This window comes from Zalophus californianus, chromosome 9 (assembly GCF_009762305.2).
Source record: "Zalophus californianus isolate mZalCal1 chromosome 9, mZalCal1.pri.v2, whole genome shotgun sequence".
Classification (NCBI taxonomy): Eukaryota; Metazoa; Chordata; class Mammalia; order Carnivora; family Otariidae; genus Zalophus; species Zalophus californianus.
The window spans coordinates 51,215,252-51,235,509 of NC_045603.1; the positions used below are offsets into that span (position 1 = coordinate 51,215,252).

The 20,258-nt window shown below is 40.0% G+C and overlaps 1 protein-coding gene across 1 annotated transcript in view; it reads left to right on the top strand.

Annotated features, from left to right (window-relative positions):
- The window catches only part of GNS (glucosamine (N-acetyl)-6-sulfatase), a 54,338-nt gene that overhangs the window by 22,977 nt on the left and 11,103 nt on the right, over positions 1 to 20,258 (top strand). The window contains exon 10 of the mRNA XM_027593913.2: positions 2,126 to 2,227. Coding sequence (XP_027449714.1) covers positions 2,126 to 2,227 — 102 coding nt within the window. The remainder of the gene's footprint in view (positions 1 to 2,125; positions 2,228 to 20,258) is intronic.

Genomic DNA, 20,258 nt, shown 5'->3' on the forward strand with positions numbered 1-20,258 from the left:
AGAGAGACACAAAGAGAGAGGGAACACAAGCAGAGGGAGTGGGAGAGGGAGAAGCAGGCTTCCCGCCGAGCAGGGAGCCCGATGCAGGGCCCAATCCCAGGATCCTGGGATCATGACCTAAGCCGAAGGCAGATAGATGCTTAACAACTGAGGCGCCCTGACATTGTTTTTGTGGGGTTTTTCCTCAGTAACTTTTATACTTAACGATAGAAGCAGTATCATTTTAGGACTTGAATTGTTCGTGTTTCTAGAAGTCATTATGATCATGGGCCCACAGTATCCATTCTACTTCTTGAATCTGGAATTAGACTCTAGGGGCGCCTGGCTGGCTCAGTCGTTAAGCGTCTGCCTTTGGCTCAGGTCATGATCCCAGGGTCCAGGAATCGAGCCCCGCATTGGGCTCCCTGCTCAGCCGGGAGCCTGCTTCTCCCTCTCCCACTCCCCCTGCTTTGTTCCATCTCTCGCTGTGTCTCTCACTGTCAAATAAATAAATAAATAAATCTTTAAAAAAAAAATTAGAATCTAATTCTCTCTTATCACTTAAGTATAAAAGTAAAGAAAGGATTCCTTTTCCCATGAGTGGCTTACCACTGAATGGTAATTTCTGACAGCTCAGCATTAAGCTAATTGATTCAGAGCCAAGGTAAGTTATCACTCTGCCCTACAAGAGCCATCCTAGCTGCCAGGAGGCCTGGCCCCTATGAACAGTGCTCTGAAGATGTTTTCTTGCCTTTCACGTCTGTACTTCTGGTTTTGTTTTTAAATGAAAAGTGCCTAAGTTAGGTTTTATTTTTTCCATCCCCCGTTGGCCTTTCCTAAAATGCTCTAAGTTTTCTCAACAATCCTGAAGACTTATTTCCTTTCAGTAAATGGTAGCTTTTCAAGTTACCAGCTGTTGATTCTGTTTCGATTATTTCTCTTTCACTTCCTCATCTGTAAAACAGGGGAAATACTGCATCCGAGGGTCGTGGTGAGGATTAACGGAGGATAAACTGTAAGGATTGGCACAGAGTAGGTGCTCAGTAAACATTAGTTCCCCTGGTTTCCCTGGTGGATTGTCTTCACCACTCTGAAAGCTTTCCCTAGCCTGTGATTTAAGTGACTTTAGGTGTATGCTTCGGTCCTATGTAGGCCTACAGTGGCCACCAGCCACTGCGCCTGTTGAGCCAAAATATATGGGATAGTCCAAACCGGGATGTGTGACGGATTTCAGACTCGGTTCAAAAATAAAAGATAAAATCTCATTAAATTTTTTATATTGTACATTTGAAACAGTACTGTTTTTGATATATCAAGTTAAATAAAATATATACAATGAATTTCTTCCTATTTTTCTTTTTACTTTAATGTGGTCACTAGACCATCTTAATACATATGTGGTCCCATTGTATTCCTACGGGACTATGCTGGTTTAGGTCCTAAAGAGGATTTGTATACAGAAGGAAAATAGTCTAATAAACCAAAGAAATAAGGCAAGGTATAAATCAGGACAGTAACCTTAATTCCTAGAGTGTTTATTTAGCACATCTTAGTTTTGTGCTCTTTAAGGAAACTTTTATCGATGCACTGTTGGAATGAGTTTTCTACAGTCTCCCATAGCCTGTTGCAAACATCTTTTTTTAAATCCCCCTCCTTCACCTCCCTATTGCAAACATTTTTTAGTAGTGTTATCACTTTGAGAAACTACAAAAAGGGCTAATATCTTCCTTGGTAAGAAGCATGTCAGGAGTCCATTTGAAATCAAATGTAGTGAACTGTAGAAATACAAGTTGTAAACACTTTGTATAAAATAATTAGCCCAACATTTTCTCATGATTCTTCAGACTTGGGGCAGTCCCAAAGAAGTTTCGAAAAATGTTTTTTGATCAATAACAGTATGGGTTGAATAGATACATAACTTCCCAGGGGCATGTATTACAAGTCTTATAAACCTTTATGTTTTGTTTTTTGAGTTATTGTAGTTAAGTAAATCAATGAATCAGTAAGACCTCAGTAAGTCTGGGCTGTAATAACAAATGCTGTTTGTCTCATGGGTGCGGTGGGGGAAGAGCTTTATTATAGATAGAAAAGGAAAACCAGACCAGCTGTGTTCTAGATTGCTTGTTTTTTTTTCTCATTCTCCTAGATGCTCGTTGCCAACATTGACTTGGGTCCTACTATTTTGGATATTGCTGGATATAACCCAAATAAGACACAGATGGATGGGATGTCTTTATTGCCCATTTTGGTGAGTATAAAGCCCTCAATCAGGCCTGAGCCAATACTCCGAAATAAATTCCAGGTTGTACAAGTTTAGAATTAAAAATTTAAATCTTAAACTGTGAAATTTGAGGAACAGAATAGAATTTTTCTCTTCTCTGTGGTGAGAAGGAGCCTTCTAAAAGACTGATTGGACCACTTATAAACAGATCTGTATCCTCCCTTCTTCCCTTCTCCCCCCCCCAAAAACCCATCATAAACAAAGTGAGGACAGATGACAAATTGGGAAAATATTTGTAACATATATGAAAAAGGGTTCTTGGTCATAATAGATGAGTTCTTGATCATAATAGATGAGTTCCTAGAAAGCAAAGATTAGTATCCCAGTAGAAAAATGGGCAAAAGAAGGAACTAATCAACTCATGGAGGAATTAGAAATGGCCACAGTAAATGCAAAAAAGATTGCTCCAGTACTGATCAAAGAAATGCTTAACTGAAGGACGCCTTTATTGCCTACAGAATGGCAAAGATTAAAAAGATTTATACCCAAGTATTTGCAGAAGTCTGAAAAATGAAAACTACTCAGACTGATTCATAAAAGTGTAGTCAGTATGAGCTGTCAAGAGGCTAATTTGACAAGACCTTTCACTTCAGAATACATACCTTAAGGGACACCTTGCTGGCTCAGTCGGTAGATGTGACTTTTGTTTTAGAGATTGTGAGTTCAAGCTCCATGCTGGGTGTAGAGATTAGTTAAAAATAAAAACTTAGGGGCACCTGGGTGGTTCAGTTCGTTAAGCAACCGGCTCTTGATTTCAGCTCAGGTCATGATCTCAGGGTCCTGGGATCGAGCCCCACTTTGGGCTCCCTGCTCAGTGGGGAGTCTGCTTCAGGATTCTCTCTCTCCCTCTGCCCCTCACCCTGCTCTTTCTCTAAAATAAATCTTTTTAAAAAAATAAAATCTTTAAAAAAAATAGAAAACTCACATTAAGCGGTTCCATCTGGGAATTTATTCCAAAGAAAAAAAATTAACTCAGGAAGTATTTGAGTACCCACTGTGTGTCTGGCAGTGCACAGAGCTAAGGATCTGTGGAACAATCAATATTAAATTGGAAGGATCAGTATTAAAATGTGTTAGCCATTTAGGGTAACTCATTATAGGTGACTATTAATCATTGATTTGTCTGAATGTGTTACAATATATTATTAGGTAGGATGTGCTTCATACAAGAGAATACATGTCACTCACATAAGTTACAAAACACAAGAAATACCCAGGAACTCATCATCCCATTTAAGAACTCAAATATTCCCAGTACTGATGCATCTACCTATATGCCCCTTCCCATCCTACCCATGTATCCCTTGCCTGCCCCATAGGAGTGATATTCCTGAATTTCATGGTTATTCTCTGGATTTTATTTTTTAGTAATTGTCATGTACGTATCCTTAAACAAGATACCTTCGTTTTGATACTTTTTTTGCACTCAAAAAAATAATAATAATAATGTAATCTGGGACTTTTTTCAATTCAGTATTTTTCCCAAACTGATATATGTTGTTCACAGATGCCTAATACTCCATTGTATGCATCAAAACTTAATTATCTGTTTTCTTATTAGTCAGTAGACCTTTCTGTTGTGCTAGTTTTGTTTTAGGAACAATGCTGTTGGGCGCCTGAGTGGCTCAGTTGATTAAGCTTCAGCCTTCAGCTCAGGTCACGATCTTGGAGTCCTGGGATCAAGTCCCACATCAGGCCTCCCTGCTCAGCAGGGAGTCTGCTTCTCCCTCTCACCCTCCCCCCGGTCATTCCCTCTCTCTCTCTGTCTCTCTCTCTCTCTCTCCCCCCCCCTCAAATAAATAAAATCTTTTAAAAAAAAAGGAACAGTGCTGTTAGAGCATATTTAGACATGTCTTCCAGTGAACACGTGTATATACCAATACAGGAACTGCACATTGTAATTTCTACAAATATTACCAAGTTATTTTTATAAAATGGTCATCAGTTTACATTCCCACCAGCATGGTATGAGAATTCCTTTTGTTCTGTAAGAAACCATCAGACAACTTAATTTTTGCCAATCTAGTGGATAGAAAAGACCAAAATTATATTTGGTCCTACTGTGCATTTCCTTATTTATTAATGAAATGAATCATTTTTAACAGTTTAATTCACTTAATTCATACAATTCATTAATTTAAAGTTTATAGTTCAGTAGCTTTTGGTATATCAGAGTTGTGCCACCATACCATAATCTAAATTTAGAATCTTTTCATCACCCCAAAAAGAAACCCTAGGTCCATTAGCAGTCTCTCCCCCATTGCTCCCTCTCCCAGCACCAGGCAAGCACTGGTCTACTTTCTAGTGCTATAGATTTGTCTGTTGTGGACATTTTGTATACATAGAATCATGCATATGTGGCCTCTTGTGACTAGCTTCTTATACTGAGTGTAGAGTTTTCAAAAATCATCCACTTTGTCACATGTATCAGTATTTCATTCCTTTTTATTACCAAATAATATTCCATTGTGTGGATATTCCACATTTGTTTATCCATTCCTCAGTTGGTAAGTTGTTTTCCCTTTTTGGCTGGTACGAATAATGCAGCTGTGGACATCCTGTGTACAAGTGTTTGTGTGGACAAATGTTCTCAGTTCTCTTGGGTACATACCTGTACACCTAGGAATAGAATTTCTGGGTTGTATGGTGACCTCTCTTTAATCTTTTGAGGAACTGCGAGATTGTTTCTAAAGTAACTGCACCATTTTATATATTCCCATCAGCAGTGTACAAGGGTTCAAAACTTTCCACATCCTTTCCAGCATTTGCTTTTTATTACATTGTAGTGGGTATGAGGTGGTATCTTATTGTGGTTTTGATACACGTTTCCCTAATGACTAACGATGTTGAACATCTTGTGTGTTTCTCGGACATTTGTGTATCTTCTTCGGAGATTGCCTTTTATGTTGCTTCCCTTGTGAAATACCTCTTTTCGCCCATCATGTTCTCCCTGTTTGTGACTTGTCTTTTCTTTACATATGAGATATGAGAACCCAGGAGTTAAATGTATAAATCATCTCTTATGGTTAGTATTCTTTGTATCTTGCTTGTAAAATTGCTTCTGAACCTTGGATCAAAACACAATTCTCCTAGGTTTTCTTGGAAAAGTTTTGTACTTCTGCCTCTCACATGAAAGTCCTTGATGTACCTAGAATTGATTATCTGGTACGGTAGGAGACAGGGATCCAATTTCTTTTTTTTTTTTCTTTATATATACTCAGTTGTCTTTTCTGTTCCACAGATCTGTCTGTCCTAGTAGCAGTATCATTTTGTCTTGTTATAAAGCTGTGTAATTAAATCTTTGTAAAGGCAAACCTCTGCCCTTTTGGGGACCCTAGCTACCACTCTTGATACAAACTTTAAAAACAGCTTTTAAGGTAACTGAAAATTCATGTTGGATTTTTGGTTGGAATTGCATTGAATCTATAGATCAGTAAGAGGAAAATTTACGTCTTTTAATATTCTCCCACAAACTCTATAGTATGTACCTTATTTATTTCCAGTTAGGAAAAAAATCTTCACTGTGGGGGTGAAATTACTATGCAGAGTATACAGTTGATCCTTGTTGTTGTTACATGGGTGTGAATTGTGTGGGTCCACTTACATGCAGATTTTTTTTTTAATAAACATTGGAAAATTTTTTTGGAGATTTGCAACAATTTTTAAAAACTAGCAGATGAACCATGTAGCCTAGAAGTATTGAAGAAAATAAGAAAAAGCTAGGTATGTCATGAATGCATAAAATATATGTAGATTCTATTTTATTACTTATTACCATGAAATATTTACAAATCTATTGTAAAAAGTTAAAAGTTTATCAAAACTTACACAGAATATACATGACACCATTTAGTCGAGAGAAATATAATGATGTAGTAGTAAATCATAACTGCATAAAATTAACTGTGATACATACTGTATTACTGTATAATTTCCTAGCCACCTCCATTTGCTGTTACAGTGAGCTTAAGTATCGTATCTGCTTAAAATGCCATGTGATGTGCTAATCATCTCTGCATGAACAGCTTGTCTCTCCAGTAAATTGGGTATCATCGTAAAAAGTGATCTCTTCCGGTTCTTGTGTATTTTTCATTGTGTTTCATGCAATACCATAAGCCTTGAATAACACCATGGGACCCATGCAAAGTGCCACTAGGGATGCTGGAAATGCTCCCAAGAACCTGAGAAAAGTTATGACATTATAAGAAAAAGTTGAATTGCTTGATATATGTACCATAGATTGAGGTTTGCAGCTCCGGTTGCCCACCATTTCAAGATCAATTTATCCAGCATAAAGACCGCTATGGAAAAAAAAGAAAAGGAAATTCATGAAGCCAGGTGTGAAAACCTTACACTTTTTGCAAAATACCTTTTTATCTTTTATTGAAAATGTAGCTTTGTGTAGGTGCAGGATTGCTATAAGAAAGGCACACCTATAGACTCTAATACGATTAAGTAAAAGCAAAGTCATTATATGACAACTTAAAGCAACAGGAAGATGAAGTATCTAAAGCTGGAGAATTTAATGCCAACAAAGGATGGTTTGTTAATTTTAGAAAGAGATTTGGCTTAAAAAATGTCAGTGTAACAGAAGTAGTAGCTTCCGTTGACCAAGAGGCAACAGACAAGTTCCCAGATGCCATTAAGAAAATCATTGAGGGGCGCCTGGGTGGCTCAGTTGGTTAAGCGTCCGCCTTCGGCTCAGGTCGTGATCTCAGGTTCCTGGGATCAAGCCCCGCATTGGGCTCCCTGCTCAGCAGGGAGTCTGCTTCTCCCTTTCCCTCTGCCCTTGCCCACCCACACCTCCACACCCCGCTCGTGTTCTCTCTCTCAAATAAATAAGATCTTAAAAATCATTGAGAATATCTATCTGAACAGGTTTTTAGTACAGGTAGAAGTTCCCTATTGTGGAGAAAAATGCCACAAAGGACATTTATTAGTAAGGAAGAGAAGCAAAAACCAAGATTTAAGGCAGGAAGCTGTAAGTTAACCCCTACTGTTTTGTGCAGTTGGATTTATGATCAAGACTCCCGAGCCTTGAAGGGAAAAGATAAATACCAGCTACCAGTCTTTTGGTTGTATAAGAAGACCTAGAGAGTGAGGACCCTTTTTCTGGATGGGTTCCATCGATGTTTTGTTCCTGAAGTCAGGAGAAAGTACCTTGCCAATAAGGGACTGCCTTTTAAAATTCTTTTGATATTGGACAATGAGGATGGCCACCCAGAACCCCATGAGTTCAACACTGAATGCATCAAAGTGGTTTACTTGCCCTGAAACACAGGTCTCTAATTCAGTTTCTAAATGAGGGGTCATAAAGACCTTTAAGGCTCATTACACACAGTACTCTATGGAAAGGACTGTCAACACTATGGAAGAGAACCCTGATAGAATATCATGAAAGTCTGGAAAGATTACACCATTGAAGATGTTGTTATAGAGAAAGCCACCACAGCCAAAACAATAAATTCCTGCTGGAGAAAACTGTGTCCAGATGTGCCTACCTTCACAAGATTTATAATAGAGGAAATTGTAAAAGAGATTATGGATATAGCAAAAAGGGGGGGGAGTGTTGAAGGGTTTCAAGATCTGGATCTTGGAGAATTGACAGCAATCTGGCAGAAGGGTTTTGATTATTCAAGACTGCTTTTGACTTCTTTAATGACATGGACCCTTCTATGATACAGGCACTGAAGCTAAATCAATCAGTGGAAGAAGGATTGGTACCACATGGAAACATTTTTAGAGAAATGAAAGGCAAAAAAGACCAAAATTATGATGTATTGTGTAAAGTTACACTGAGTGTGCCTGCCTCCCCTTCCACCTCGGCCACCCCTGAGACAGCAAGACTCCTCCTCGTCCTCCTCAGCCTGTTCAACAAGAAGATGACTAGGATGAAGACATTTATGATGGTCCCCTTAAGGGTGAAGAGTCCCCACGCCACAGATAATAAATTTACATTGTGTAGGTTTGTGTCTGTGCAAAAATCTAAGAACTGTACAGCAAGAACTGTGTCAGCAGCAGCATCACCTATGTATTCAGCGTGTAGAACATTGTGTATGAGACTTGATGGACATGGGTAGCCTATCCTTACATAGGCATAAGGTGAGTGGTATTTAATATAAAATTAATAATAACGTGTTAGTTTGCTTACTGTCTTTGCTTTCAAAGAATTACATTACCATACACTCTCTCTCTCTCTCATAGTGGGAGAAACTGAGTATCAGCCTAGCATCGCCAGTAAGAGTTTTTTGATGTAACAATGTTTCCAGTGCTGTGTTACAAATATGACATACCACTGTCTGCTATAAGTTTTTTTTTTGCCCTAAAAATTTTATAAGCATTCATTAAGCTAGGCTACCATGAATCAAGCAGCTGTGTCAGCTAAAGCAATGGTATTGCTGCTGCTTTGTTACCAGCGCATGAATTACTATACCTGTAAATGAACATGAATTTCTTTTTCACGTTTTTTCATTTTTGATGTCTAGTGTTGGTAATATGTATAACATGTACAGTGTGTTGTATCACGTAAGCTGGTAATATAGGTAGGAAAGACAGATCATCTTGTAAACAGATGACAAACTTATGGTGTGAGAAATACAGTGCTATAAATATGTTTTCTCTCCCTCATGATTTTTTTTAATATTTTCTTTTCTCTAGCATACTTTATTGTAGGAATACAGTATATAATGCATATACAAGACATGTTAATCGGCTATGTTGTCAGTAAGGCCTTTAGTCAACAGTAGGCTGGCAGTAATTAAGTTTTTGGAGAGTCAGAAGTTCTACTCGGATTTTCAACCATGTAGAGTGTTGGTGCCCTTAACCCCTGTATTGTTTGAGGGTCGACGGTACTTAATTTCTCTGCACAGTTGTGGCGGTGCCACCAGGACTCAGCTCTTTTCCTAGTTCCTGTTTTGTTTTGGAAGCTGCTCTAGTGAAATTACTGGTGTGTATGGTTACAGAGCAGTTCGTGCTGTTACAGCTCTAGTTCTGCCCTGATTGAGTAGCTGCTAGCCACGTGTAGCTGTTTAGGTGAACCAGACTAAAATGAAAAATTCAGTTCCTCCCTGTCACTAGCCAGATAGCCAGTGCTTAGATGCCATTGTATTTTTTTTTTAATTTCCATTTATTAGACCACACACACAAGTGGGGTGAGGGGCAGAGGGAGAGCGAGAAGCAGACTCTCCGCTGAGCAGGGAGCCTGATGCGGGGCTTGATTCCGAGACTCTGGGATCATGACCTGAGCCCAAGGCAGACGCTTAACCAAGTGAGCCACCCAGTGCCCCAGAAGCCATTGTGTATTGCATAGCACAGATACAGAACATTTCCATCAGAAAGTTATGGATAGTGCTGCTAGAGATCAGAGGCTGGCAACCCCTGTGGGCCAAATTTAGCCCACTCCCATTTTTGTAAATAGTGTTCTAGTAGAATACAGTCACACTCTTCCATGTATATATTGTCTAGGCCTACTTTCCTGGTACAACAGCAAAATATTGAGTAGTTGCCCCAGAGACTATATAACAGACCCTAAATATTTACTGTCTGGCCTTTGACAGAAAATGTTTAATGAGCCTTCCTGACCATGCTGATTGACATGGGATATAACCTGGCCCTTGCGATTTTTAAAGCTCCCCTAGTGATTTTATTATGTAGCAAAGTTTGAGACCACTGATTTAGACAGATAAGCTCTTCCCCTGAGTCCCTGCTACCATGGCTCAGAGTTGGCAGAGTGGGTGCTTACAGAGGAGTTGGTGGCTTCCGAACTCTCCTGTGACTTGGATTTCTGAGCCCTTGACCTGCATGGGATTGTTCAGGGTTCATTATAGAAGAGTGGGTTAGGAAATGCATTCCTGTCTCTGCATCCCCCTTTCCAGGCAGCTGTGGCATTCCGAGGCCTTGCACAGGCTATCCCTCATTCCCACTGTGCACATCAGGTTATGTGGGTCCACTTACGTCCTTAGTGCAGCAGTTCTCAGACTAGCATTTACAAGGGGTTTAGAACAATCCTATTTCAAGCTAGGAGGTTTCCCACCCCAAGTAGGAATTAAGAATTTGCATTTGCAATAAAGACTTACATGATGCTAATGCTGCTGGAGGAGCACCTTGAGAACCACTGTTTCAGAGTTGCTTCTCACATTTTACTGTGCATATGAATCACCAGTGGATCTTATTAAAATGCAGACCATGGCTCATTAAGGATAGAGGAGGGCCTGAGATTGTGCATTTCTAACGAGCTCCCAGGTATTGCTGATAGACTACTGTTAAAAATCCAACTGAGTAAATTTAAAGATCAAATTGGCTTCATTCAGTGATTCATTATTTGGGCAGCATCTCATTTGGTAATAGAAAGGAGCTCCACCAAGCTGAAAAAACCAAAGGTTTTTAAAGGCAGAAATGGGGCAGAAAAAAATTAACAAAGAATGCATTGTTTCAGGTAAGGCTCCCCCCCTAAGTGGAATGGAAGGGCCCAATGGGCAGATTACCTCACTAATACCAGATAATTCCAGGTTGACTGATCCAAGTTAAGGGGGGTAGGGAGGGATGGGGGCTGCAACTGTCATTAGGTATTAAGTCTTGGTTTACCAGCATGGGGTTTAGCACCGGTGACTCCATTTTGGGCCTGTTATCTCTTTTTTAACAGTTTACGTAACCCTTTTGATCAGACTCTAATCTTAACTGAGAGATGTGATAAGAATTTAAGGCATTAGTGTTACTCTCAACTTCTGCTCTGTAGTTCTCGCAGCTTTTGTCCATCCTTTGTATGGTATTCATAGGTCATGACGTCTTTTGCTTAATCTCTGTGATATTCACAAGCCACGACTTCAGGTTCAAAATCTTTAAGTCAGTCATTCTCTGCATTCCTTTTACGACATTCCAGTTTTGGGGAGGTCATTGGCTTGACGGTGAGTGGCTGTGAACACACATTTAAAGCTTTTGAGAGAACACCAGGAGGATTATTATTATGAACAGGATAATTCCAATGTTTGGAGTCCCCAAGACCCAGACCAATCAAAATCAAAGACAGACCCCGCTGAAGGAGTCACCTTTTTGAGCCAAGTGGCTTTTCAGTAATCTTACACAACTGAGTTTCAGCTTCTCCAGAAGTGTTAATCCAGCAATAGCAGTTAATGTTGGCTATAGCTCAGACATCTCCGTGTTCAGCCAAAATCTAATCAGGGGCTATGCTATTAACAAAAACAACTTTGGCCAGAGAGTCTAAGGATCTTCGTTGAACAGCTGTTGTCTTAGCAATGGATTCTGCAATAATTTTGAGTTAAGGTTTCTAATCATATCCTAACATATTTACTGAGAGCCAGAGAAGTGTGCCCCTGCAAAAGCAGGTGATTCCTGTGTCATGAATGTCTCCTGGTAATTTCTTTCTAACTTGATGTATAAATCCAAGGGAGTCAACCAGTGAGGTATCATAGTTCGTTCTGGAAAGTAAGGGGCACAACTAGATGACCTAAGACATTGCCCAGCTATGTGCCAGCTGTCTAGGCATTCATAGGCCCAAGGAGAGTGAGAACCACAAAGACAAACCCTGTCAGGGTGCAGACCATCTCCATTAAAATGGTCCTATTAATAGAATCGTTCACAGAGTTTACTGCATTTACCCGTTCAAGCCAGGGGTCAGTTCGGTTTTCAGCACAGATGGGAAGAAAATCTCCTAACTTGAAATAGGGTAGTTCTAAATGCCTTGCAAAGATGTGTGCTGCTGGTGAGATCTTTGAGTGAATCATGAGAAAATGGGGATGCAGGTGTACCAAGATTTATGGAGATATTTGTGTCTGACTGGGCACACAGCAGTTATAAATGGAGAAAGGTAAAAAGGCACAGGATGTTCTAGCCATAAAAGTTGAACTTGGTAAAAAAGCTTTTTAAAGGGTGAGGGGGGAGGTAGTAACATTGTAGTAATTGGGAAGAGAAGAGAAATTGGTCACAGGGAAGACCAGGGGATCTCTAGCCTCTTGGATAGATCAGAGTCTTTGGTGACAAATTCAGCAGTCTGAAAGGTTACTAAGCACTGGCCCGGGAGATAACAGATCGAGGGTGTTACCTTTCCAGGGCAAGACCAGAATAAAGGAAAGAAGGAGAAGGAAAAAAAGTTTTCATGTTCAGTTGAAGTATGAAATCTTGATCCAGGGGGAAGCAGTCTACTTTGAAGTCACCTGCTTCTCGGCCTCATCAATTTGATTTGGAGGTTTAGAGTTTGAAGATCCCATTAGTTCTCTCAACCTTGCCTGATATAATCAAGGGTGATTGGCACAGTGATCATTTTAAAGAGGTTTGCAAGGCTTTTGTTAAGGCTTGTATGATTTGCCCAGTGAGATGGGTGCCTCAATCACTGGAATGTGTAGAGGTGGAAAACATGTTCTCTAACAGTCTCTTTGCTACTGTAAGGGCATCAGCCTTGCAGCAGGGAAAGGCCTCAATCTATCTGGAAGGCATGCATACAAGAACATAGGGATAACCCATACAAGGTAGCAACTGAATGAAGTCCAGTTGCAGTTGTTCAAAGGGGCCAGAAGGAGGAGGTTTGAGGCCTCTGGGAACAAAAATTGTTTTTCCAAGATTGCAGACCTGATAGGTCAGACATTTAGATGCAGATGAGGCGGCAGGAGCAGAAAGAGCACACGGGAGCTTAGTCTGTTTGCAAAAGTGTTGGGTCAGTTCTGAATCGAGAAGACTTGAAGCTGTGTTTGGAGTTTACAAAGAAATGTCATTTCCTAACGTTAAATTCACTGAGGCTTCTATAGCTACAGCCTTATGGCAGCTGGAACAGGCTCTAGCAATGGAATCCAGTAAATAGGCAGTAACAGGCCTATGTTCATTGCCATATTCTTGCAGGAGCATTTCCACTGCTTGGTTATCTCTTTCATGCACAAATGAGGTGAAAGGGTTGGGTTTGGTAACTCTAGGGCAGGTGAATCTTCTAGTGCTTATTTTTGTCTTAAAAAGGCCTGCTCATGTTTATCTTCCCATGCAAGGGGTTCAGGGACTGGAATTTTAGTAAATTCATAGAGTGGGGAAGCCAACAGAGAAAATTTAGAAACCCGTAATGTGTAATAGCCAGCTAAGTTAGAAATCCCCAAAGCTGTGCTCAGCTTAATCCTTTTTCGAAATAACTGGATTCCTTTAGTGCTTAATTATGACCTGGGTAATCAACAGTGTCTAGAAAGAATTGTGATTTTTTTCCCTCGGAGACTTTATATCCCTTTTCAGCGAACTGCTACAGCAAGTAAATGGAATCCTTTATGGATACCTCTTTGGTAACAGCATAGAAAGAGAAGGTCTGAATCTTGTAAAAGGACTGATTTCCCAGGGAACTGAAGGGTAATGAAATCTTGGTGGAGTACATGGGAGTAATAAGGGACCTCGATGAATCCTTGAGGCCTGACTGTCCAGGTATATTATCGATTATTCCAAGTAAAAGAAATTGATATTAGCTGTTGAAGTCCACAGAGATGCTGGAAAAGGCTGAACAAGTCTACAACAGTGAACCATTTGAGTCTGGTAGAACTTGTGACAAAAGGGTGTTTGGGTTTGGAACAACTGGGAAATAGGGAATGAATCGTTAATAGCTCTCAAGTCCTGGACAAGTTGCCATCCCCTCCCATTATGTTTCCAGACTGGCAAATTATGCATGTTGCAGGGACTAGAACAGGGAATGATTAACCCCTGCACAAGGTGTGAGGCCTTGTATGGCCTCGTGCCTTAATGGACAGTAGGGCAATACAGGAGTAGGTTTAGTCCTGTCTGTCCAGAATTAGAAGTGGCCCACAGATTTTTCAGGCATCTCAGTTCAATTAGGGGATTTCTTTTGGAATTCTTCCTCATCTATATCAAAGACCAATCATAAAGATTATAAGATCAGGTTCAGGTTGGTCAGGAAATTCTAAGGTGAGGTCACGTTCGAAGCAAAATGTATTAGCCCCTTTAATTTGGAAAGGAGATCTCTTCCTAATAAATTGGGGCTGTATCATAGAGCAAAAAAGAAGGCTTTTTAGTAAAGGTCCCAAAGTCATTTGTACTGGTCAAGATAGAAATTCTGTCTGAACTTTATTAGACATCCCTGGTATATAAACCTTCTTTTCACTCTAAGGGATTTGTTGTCCTATGAGAGTGGGGTTTAGGGGGCACCTGAGTGGCTCAGTCATTAAGCGTCTGCCCTCGGCACAGGTCATATGGGATCCAGCCCCTCATCAGGCTCCCTGCTTGGTGGGGAGTCTGCTTCTCTCTCTCCTTCTGCTTGTGTTCTCTCTCTCTTAAATAAATAAATAAAATCTTTTAAAAAATAAAGTAGAAAGTGTAGCCCTGGTATCTACTAGAATTTAGCGAAGTACTTGATTAATTTTTTTTTTCCCCTTGGATGTTTAGGGTGTTACTGATAGCAGTTTTACTGGAGGGTCCCTTGGAGCCCAGTTTTGGGAATGGCCCATATGGGAGCTCTTCCTTGGGGATATTGAGGAGGGACCTTTGAGGACGGTTTCTCTAAAGTGCCCCAGTTGATTACAAATGAGATAATGGACCCTGGGCCAGCCATTTGATGATGGACTTCTAGGAGGGTATGATGTGGGAGACCCGGTAAGGCCATTAGTTTGGCAGACCTTTGTTTATGACTTTGGTCCAGATCCTGTCAAAGTGTTTGGCTGTGGTCACAAGTTCAGTCAAGCCAGTAGCCTCTCATCCTATATTCTGCCTTTTTATTAAGCCACTAATCTCAGGAAATAATCCATTTACAAATAGGGCAGCTTAAGCAGGTTGTATGGAATCAGGAGTGACATAGGAAGAACACTTCCAAACAGGCTTTAGATTCTGCCACAGATCCATCTTTTATTTTCATGTTTGGATACCAGACCAATCAGTGCAGGCAGGGAAGACTCTAGGAATGGCTTTTTAAATATCAGTTGATATATTTCCAGATTTTTGTGGTCCATACAAGGACTGTGTTGGTGATTGAGGATCTTGATTATCATCCTTGGGATTTTGCTTCCCAAATCCATTTTTGGGAACCTTCACAAGGTTCTACCGACATGTGTACAAGCTGATAAAGATCTGGCAGCCTGGGGTCATAGACACTCATAAGGATTCTAAACTCTTCAGAAAACTCGGGGCTCTTCCTTAGGTTCAGGAAATTCTTTAGCTATGACCCTTAGTTCGGTCTTTGACCAAGGAGTGAAAGAGATCTGAGAAGGATCACTTGCAACCTCAGGTGGCTTTATTTTTAAAGGTAACAGTTTAATAGTCTCTTTAGAGTGGAAAGGCAATTTTGACAGAATTAGTAAAACGTGAGTACTCAATGTAAAGAAGGATAGAGAAGAATGTAGGAGTCAAGTCAGTTCAATCTTTTAGGTACCTCTGTGTCTTTAATTTTTCTTTGGTCTTTTGAAATGAATCCTTTAGTGAGGCTATTTTAGAATCTTGAAGCCTTTTGGAAACCTCTGCATACCAGTTAAATAGGTATCCCAGGGGCACCTGGGTGGCTGAGTCGTTAAGCGTCTCCTTTGGCTCAGGTCATGATCCCAGGGTCCTGGGATCAAGCCCCGCATCGGGCTCCCTGCTCCACGGGAAGCCTGCTTCTCCCTCTCCCACTCCCCCTGCTTGTGTTCCCTCTCTCACTGTGTCTCTCAAATAAATAAATAAAATCGTAAAAAATTAAAAAATAAAATAAAACAATAGGTATCCCATTCTTTTCATTTAATTCAGGAACCCTTACTTTCAAGTACATTTCTTTTTTCTTTTAATTGTGTAGTTGTACAATATTAGTTTCAGGTGTAGAGCATTTATATACAATACAGAGTGATCACCACAGTTCATCTGGCTACCCTCTGTCACCGTACAGAGTTATTACATTATTAACTGTATTTCCTGTGTTGCACACGGCATCTCTGTCTTATTTAATAACTGTTAGTTTGTACCTTTTTATCCCCTTCCCCTATTTTGCCGACTGCCTCGCCGTCCTCCTCTCTTGACAACCACCAGATTGTTCTCTGTATCTAGGAGTCTGTTTCTGTTTTGTTTATTTGGGTTTTTTTAGAGTCTACATATAAATACGATAGTATTTGTCCTTCACTGACTTACTTCACTTAGCATAATACCCTCTCGGTCCATCCATGTTGTCTCAAATGGCAAGTTTTCATTCTTTTTTTATGGCTGAGTAGCAGTCCATTGTATATATGTATATACCATTTATCTGTCAGTGAACACTTAGGTTGCTTTCATATCTTGGCTGTTGTAAATACTGCGGTGCACATAGGGGTGCATACATCTTTTCAAATTGGTCTTTTCATTTTCTTCACATAAATACCCTGAAGTGGGATTACTAGGTCGTAGGGTAATTCTGTCTTTAACTTTTGAGGAACCTCCATACTGTTTTCCATAGCAGCTGTACCGTTTTGCATTCCCACCAACAGTGCATGAAAGTTCCGTGTTCTAAACATCCTCACCAATGCTTGTTATTTCTTGTCTTTTAAACACTAGCCATTCTGACAAGTGTGTGGTAATCTCATTGTGGTTTTCACTTGAATTTCCTGATGATCAGTGATGTGAGCATCTTTCATATGTCTTGGCCATCTGTATGTTCTCTTTGCAGAAATGTCTGTTTAGGTCCTTACCCACTTTTTAATTGGATTTTTTAAAATACTGAGTTGTGTGAGTTCTCTGTATATTTTGGACATTGACCCTGTATCAGTTGTATCATTTGCAGACATCTCCCATTTAGTAGGGTGCCTTTTCATTTTGTTGGTTTCCTTCACTGTGCCAAAGCTTTTTAGTTTAATGTAGTTCCACTTGTTTATTTTTGCCTTGTTGCCCTTGCCTGAGGAGACAGGTCCAAAAAAATATTCCTGTTTTCTTGCAGGAGTTTTATGGCCTCTGGTTTAACATTTAAGTCTTTGATCAATTTTGAGCTTATTTTTGTATATCGTGTAAGAAAAAGTGCTCCAGTTTCGTTCTTTTGCATGCAGCTCTTCAGTTCTTCCTAGACCATTTATAAAAGACCATCTTGGGGCACCTGGGTGGCACTGTCGGTTGAGTGTCTGACTCTTGGTTTTGGCTCAGGTGGTGGTCTCTGGTTGTGGGGTTGGGCCCCATGTCGGGCTCTGTGCTATGTGGCTCTGCTTAAGAATTTTCTCTCTCTCCCCCTCCGTCCGTCCCTCCTCTGATCTCTCTCTAAAATAAATAAATCTTTAAAAAAATTTTTTCCCATCTTTTCCCAATTGTATATGCTTGCCTAATTGACCATGTAAGTCTGGGTTTATTTCTGGAGCTCTATTCTGTGCCATTGAGTGTATGTCTGTTTTTGTGCCAAGTACCCTATTGTATTGATTACTATAGCTTTGTAATATAGTTTGAAATCAGGGAACATAATTCCTCTAGCTTTGTTCTTTCTTGAGATTGCTTTGGCTCTTCAGGGTCTTTTGTGGTTCCATACAATTTTAGGAATATTTAGCCTAGTTTCATGAAATGCTGTTGGTATTTTGGTAGGGACTGCATTGAATCTGTGGATTCCTTTGGGTAGTATGGACATTTTAACAATATTAAGTCTAATAGTTTCATGAGCATGGTATATCTTTCCATTTATTTGTGTCATCTTTGATTTCTTTCATCATTGTCTTACAGTTTTCAGAGTTCAGGTCTTTCACCTCCTTGGTTAAATTTATTCCTAGGTATTCTTTTGCTGAGATTGTACATGGGATTGTTTTCTTAATTTCTCTTTCTCATAGTTCATTATTAGCGTATACAGAGACAACCAATTAATGTATATTAATTTTGTATCTGGCAACTTTACTGAATTCATTTATTCTAACACTTTCTTGGTAGAGTCTTTATTGTTTTCTATATATAGTATCCTGTTGCCTGCAAATAGTGAGTTTTACTTCTCTTCTAATTTGGATGCCTTTTATTTCTTTTGCTTGTCTGATGTGACTAGGACTTCCAATCCTGTGTTGAGTAAAAGTGGCAAAAGTAGGCATCCTAGTCTCATTCCTGGTCTTAGGAGAAAAGCTTTCAGCTTATCACCATTGACTATCATGTTAGCTGTGGTTTTGTCATATGTGGCCTTTATTATGTTGAATGTTCCCTATATACCCACTTTGTTTTATTATAAATGGATGTTGAATTCATCAAATACTTTTTTTTTAAATGGATGTTGAATTCATCAAATACTTTTTTTTTTTAAGATTTTATTTACTTATTTGACAGAGACAAAGGGAGAGGACACAAGCAGGGGGAGTGGGAGAGGGAGAAGCAGGCTTCCTGCTGAGCAGGGATCCCAGAACCCTGGGATCATGACCTGAGTCGAAGGCAGACGCTTAATGAGGCTGAGCCACCCAGGTGCCCCTCTTTTTCTTTTTTTTTTTAAGATTTTACTTGAGAGGATGAGCAGTGTGGGGGAGGGGCAGAGGGAAAGGGAGAAGCAGACTCCCTGCTGAGCAGGGAGCCTTATGTGATGCAGGGCTTGATCTCAGGACCCTGAGATCATGACCTGAGCTGAAGGCAGACACTTAACCAAGTGAGCCACCCAGGTGCCCCTGATTTTTAGCTTTCTTTTTGTTAATGTGGTATATCATGTTGATTGATTTGCAGGCATTAAACCATCTGTGCATCTGTGCAATAAATCTTGATCATGGTATATAATTTTTTTTAATGTATTACTTAGTTCAGTTTACTGATATTTTGTTGAGGATTTTTGCATCTATGTTCATTAAAGATACTGGCCTATAATTTGGGGGGGTGGGGATTTGTCTGCTTTTGGTATCCAAGTAATGCTAGCCTTACAGAATGAGAAATTTGGAAGCATTCCTTTCTCTTTGATTTTTGGAATAGTTTAAGAAGGATATGTATTAATTCTTCTTTAAATATTTGGTAGAATTCATCTGTGAAGCTGTCTGGTCTTGCACTTTTGTTTGATGGGAGTTTTTTGATTACTGATTCAGTTTCATTACTAATAATTGGTCTGTTTAGATTTCCTGCTTCTTGATTGCATCTTGGAAAATTGTATGTTCCTAGGAATTTATCCATTTCTCCTAAGTTGTCCCTTTTGGTGTAACTTCTCTTTCACTTCTAATTTTATTTGGACCCTCTATGTTTTTTTCTTGATGAGTCTGATTAAACATTTATCAATTTTATCTTTTCAAGGAACCAGTTTTTTTTTTAAGATTTTATTTATTTAATAGAGCACGAGCAAGCACAAGTAGGCAGAGCAGCAGGCAGAGGGAAAGGAGAAGCAGACTCCCTGCTGAGCAGGGAGCCCGACTCGAGACTTGATCCCAGGACCCCGGGATCATGACCTGAGCCAAAGGCAGATGCTTAACCAACTGAACCACCCAGGCACCCCAAAGAACCAGTGTTTACTTTCACTGTTCTTTTTATTTCCTTTATTTTACTAACTTTGGGCTTTGTTCGTTTTTTAGTTTCTTTAGGTGTAAGGTCAGATTGAGATTTTTCTTGAGGTGGGCCTGTATCACTATAAACTTCCCTTTTTTTTTCTTTTTTCTTTTTTTTCTTTCTTTTTTTTAAGATTTTATTTATTTATTCATGAGAGACAGAGGGAGAGAGAGAGAGAGAAGCAGAGGGAGAAGCAGGCTCCCAAGGAGCAGGGAGCCCGATGCGGGACTCGATCCCAGGACCCTGGGATCATGACCTGAGCCGAAGGCAGACGCTTAACCATCTGAGCCACCCAGGCGCCCTTTTTTTCTTTTTTAAATATTTTATTTATTAGAGAGCAGTGGAGGGGGAGGCAGCGGCAGGGGGTGGGGGGGGGAAGCAGACTCCCTGCTGATCAAGGAGCCTGATTCGAGCCTCAATCCCAGGACCCTGGGATCATGACCTGAGCCAAAGGCAGACGCTTAACTGACTGAGCCACTCTGGTGCCCCAAACTTCTCTCTTAAAATTATTTTTGCTGTGTCTCCTACATTTTGAACTGTTGTGCTTCCATTTGCATTTGTCTCAAGGTATTTTTTTTTCTCTTATTTCTTTGTTGACCCCTTGGTTGTT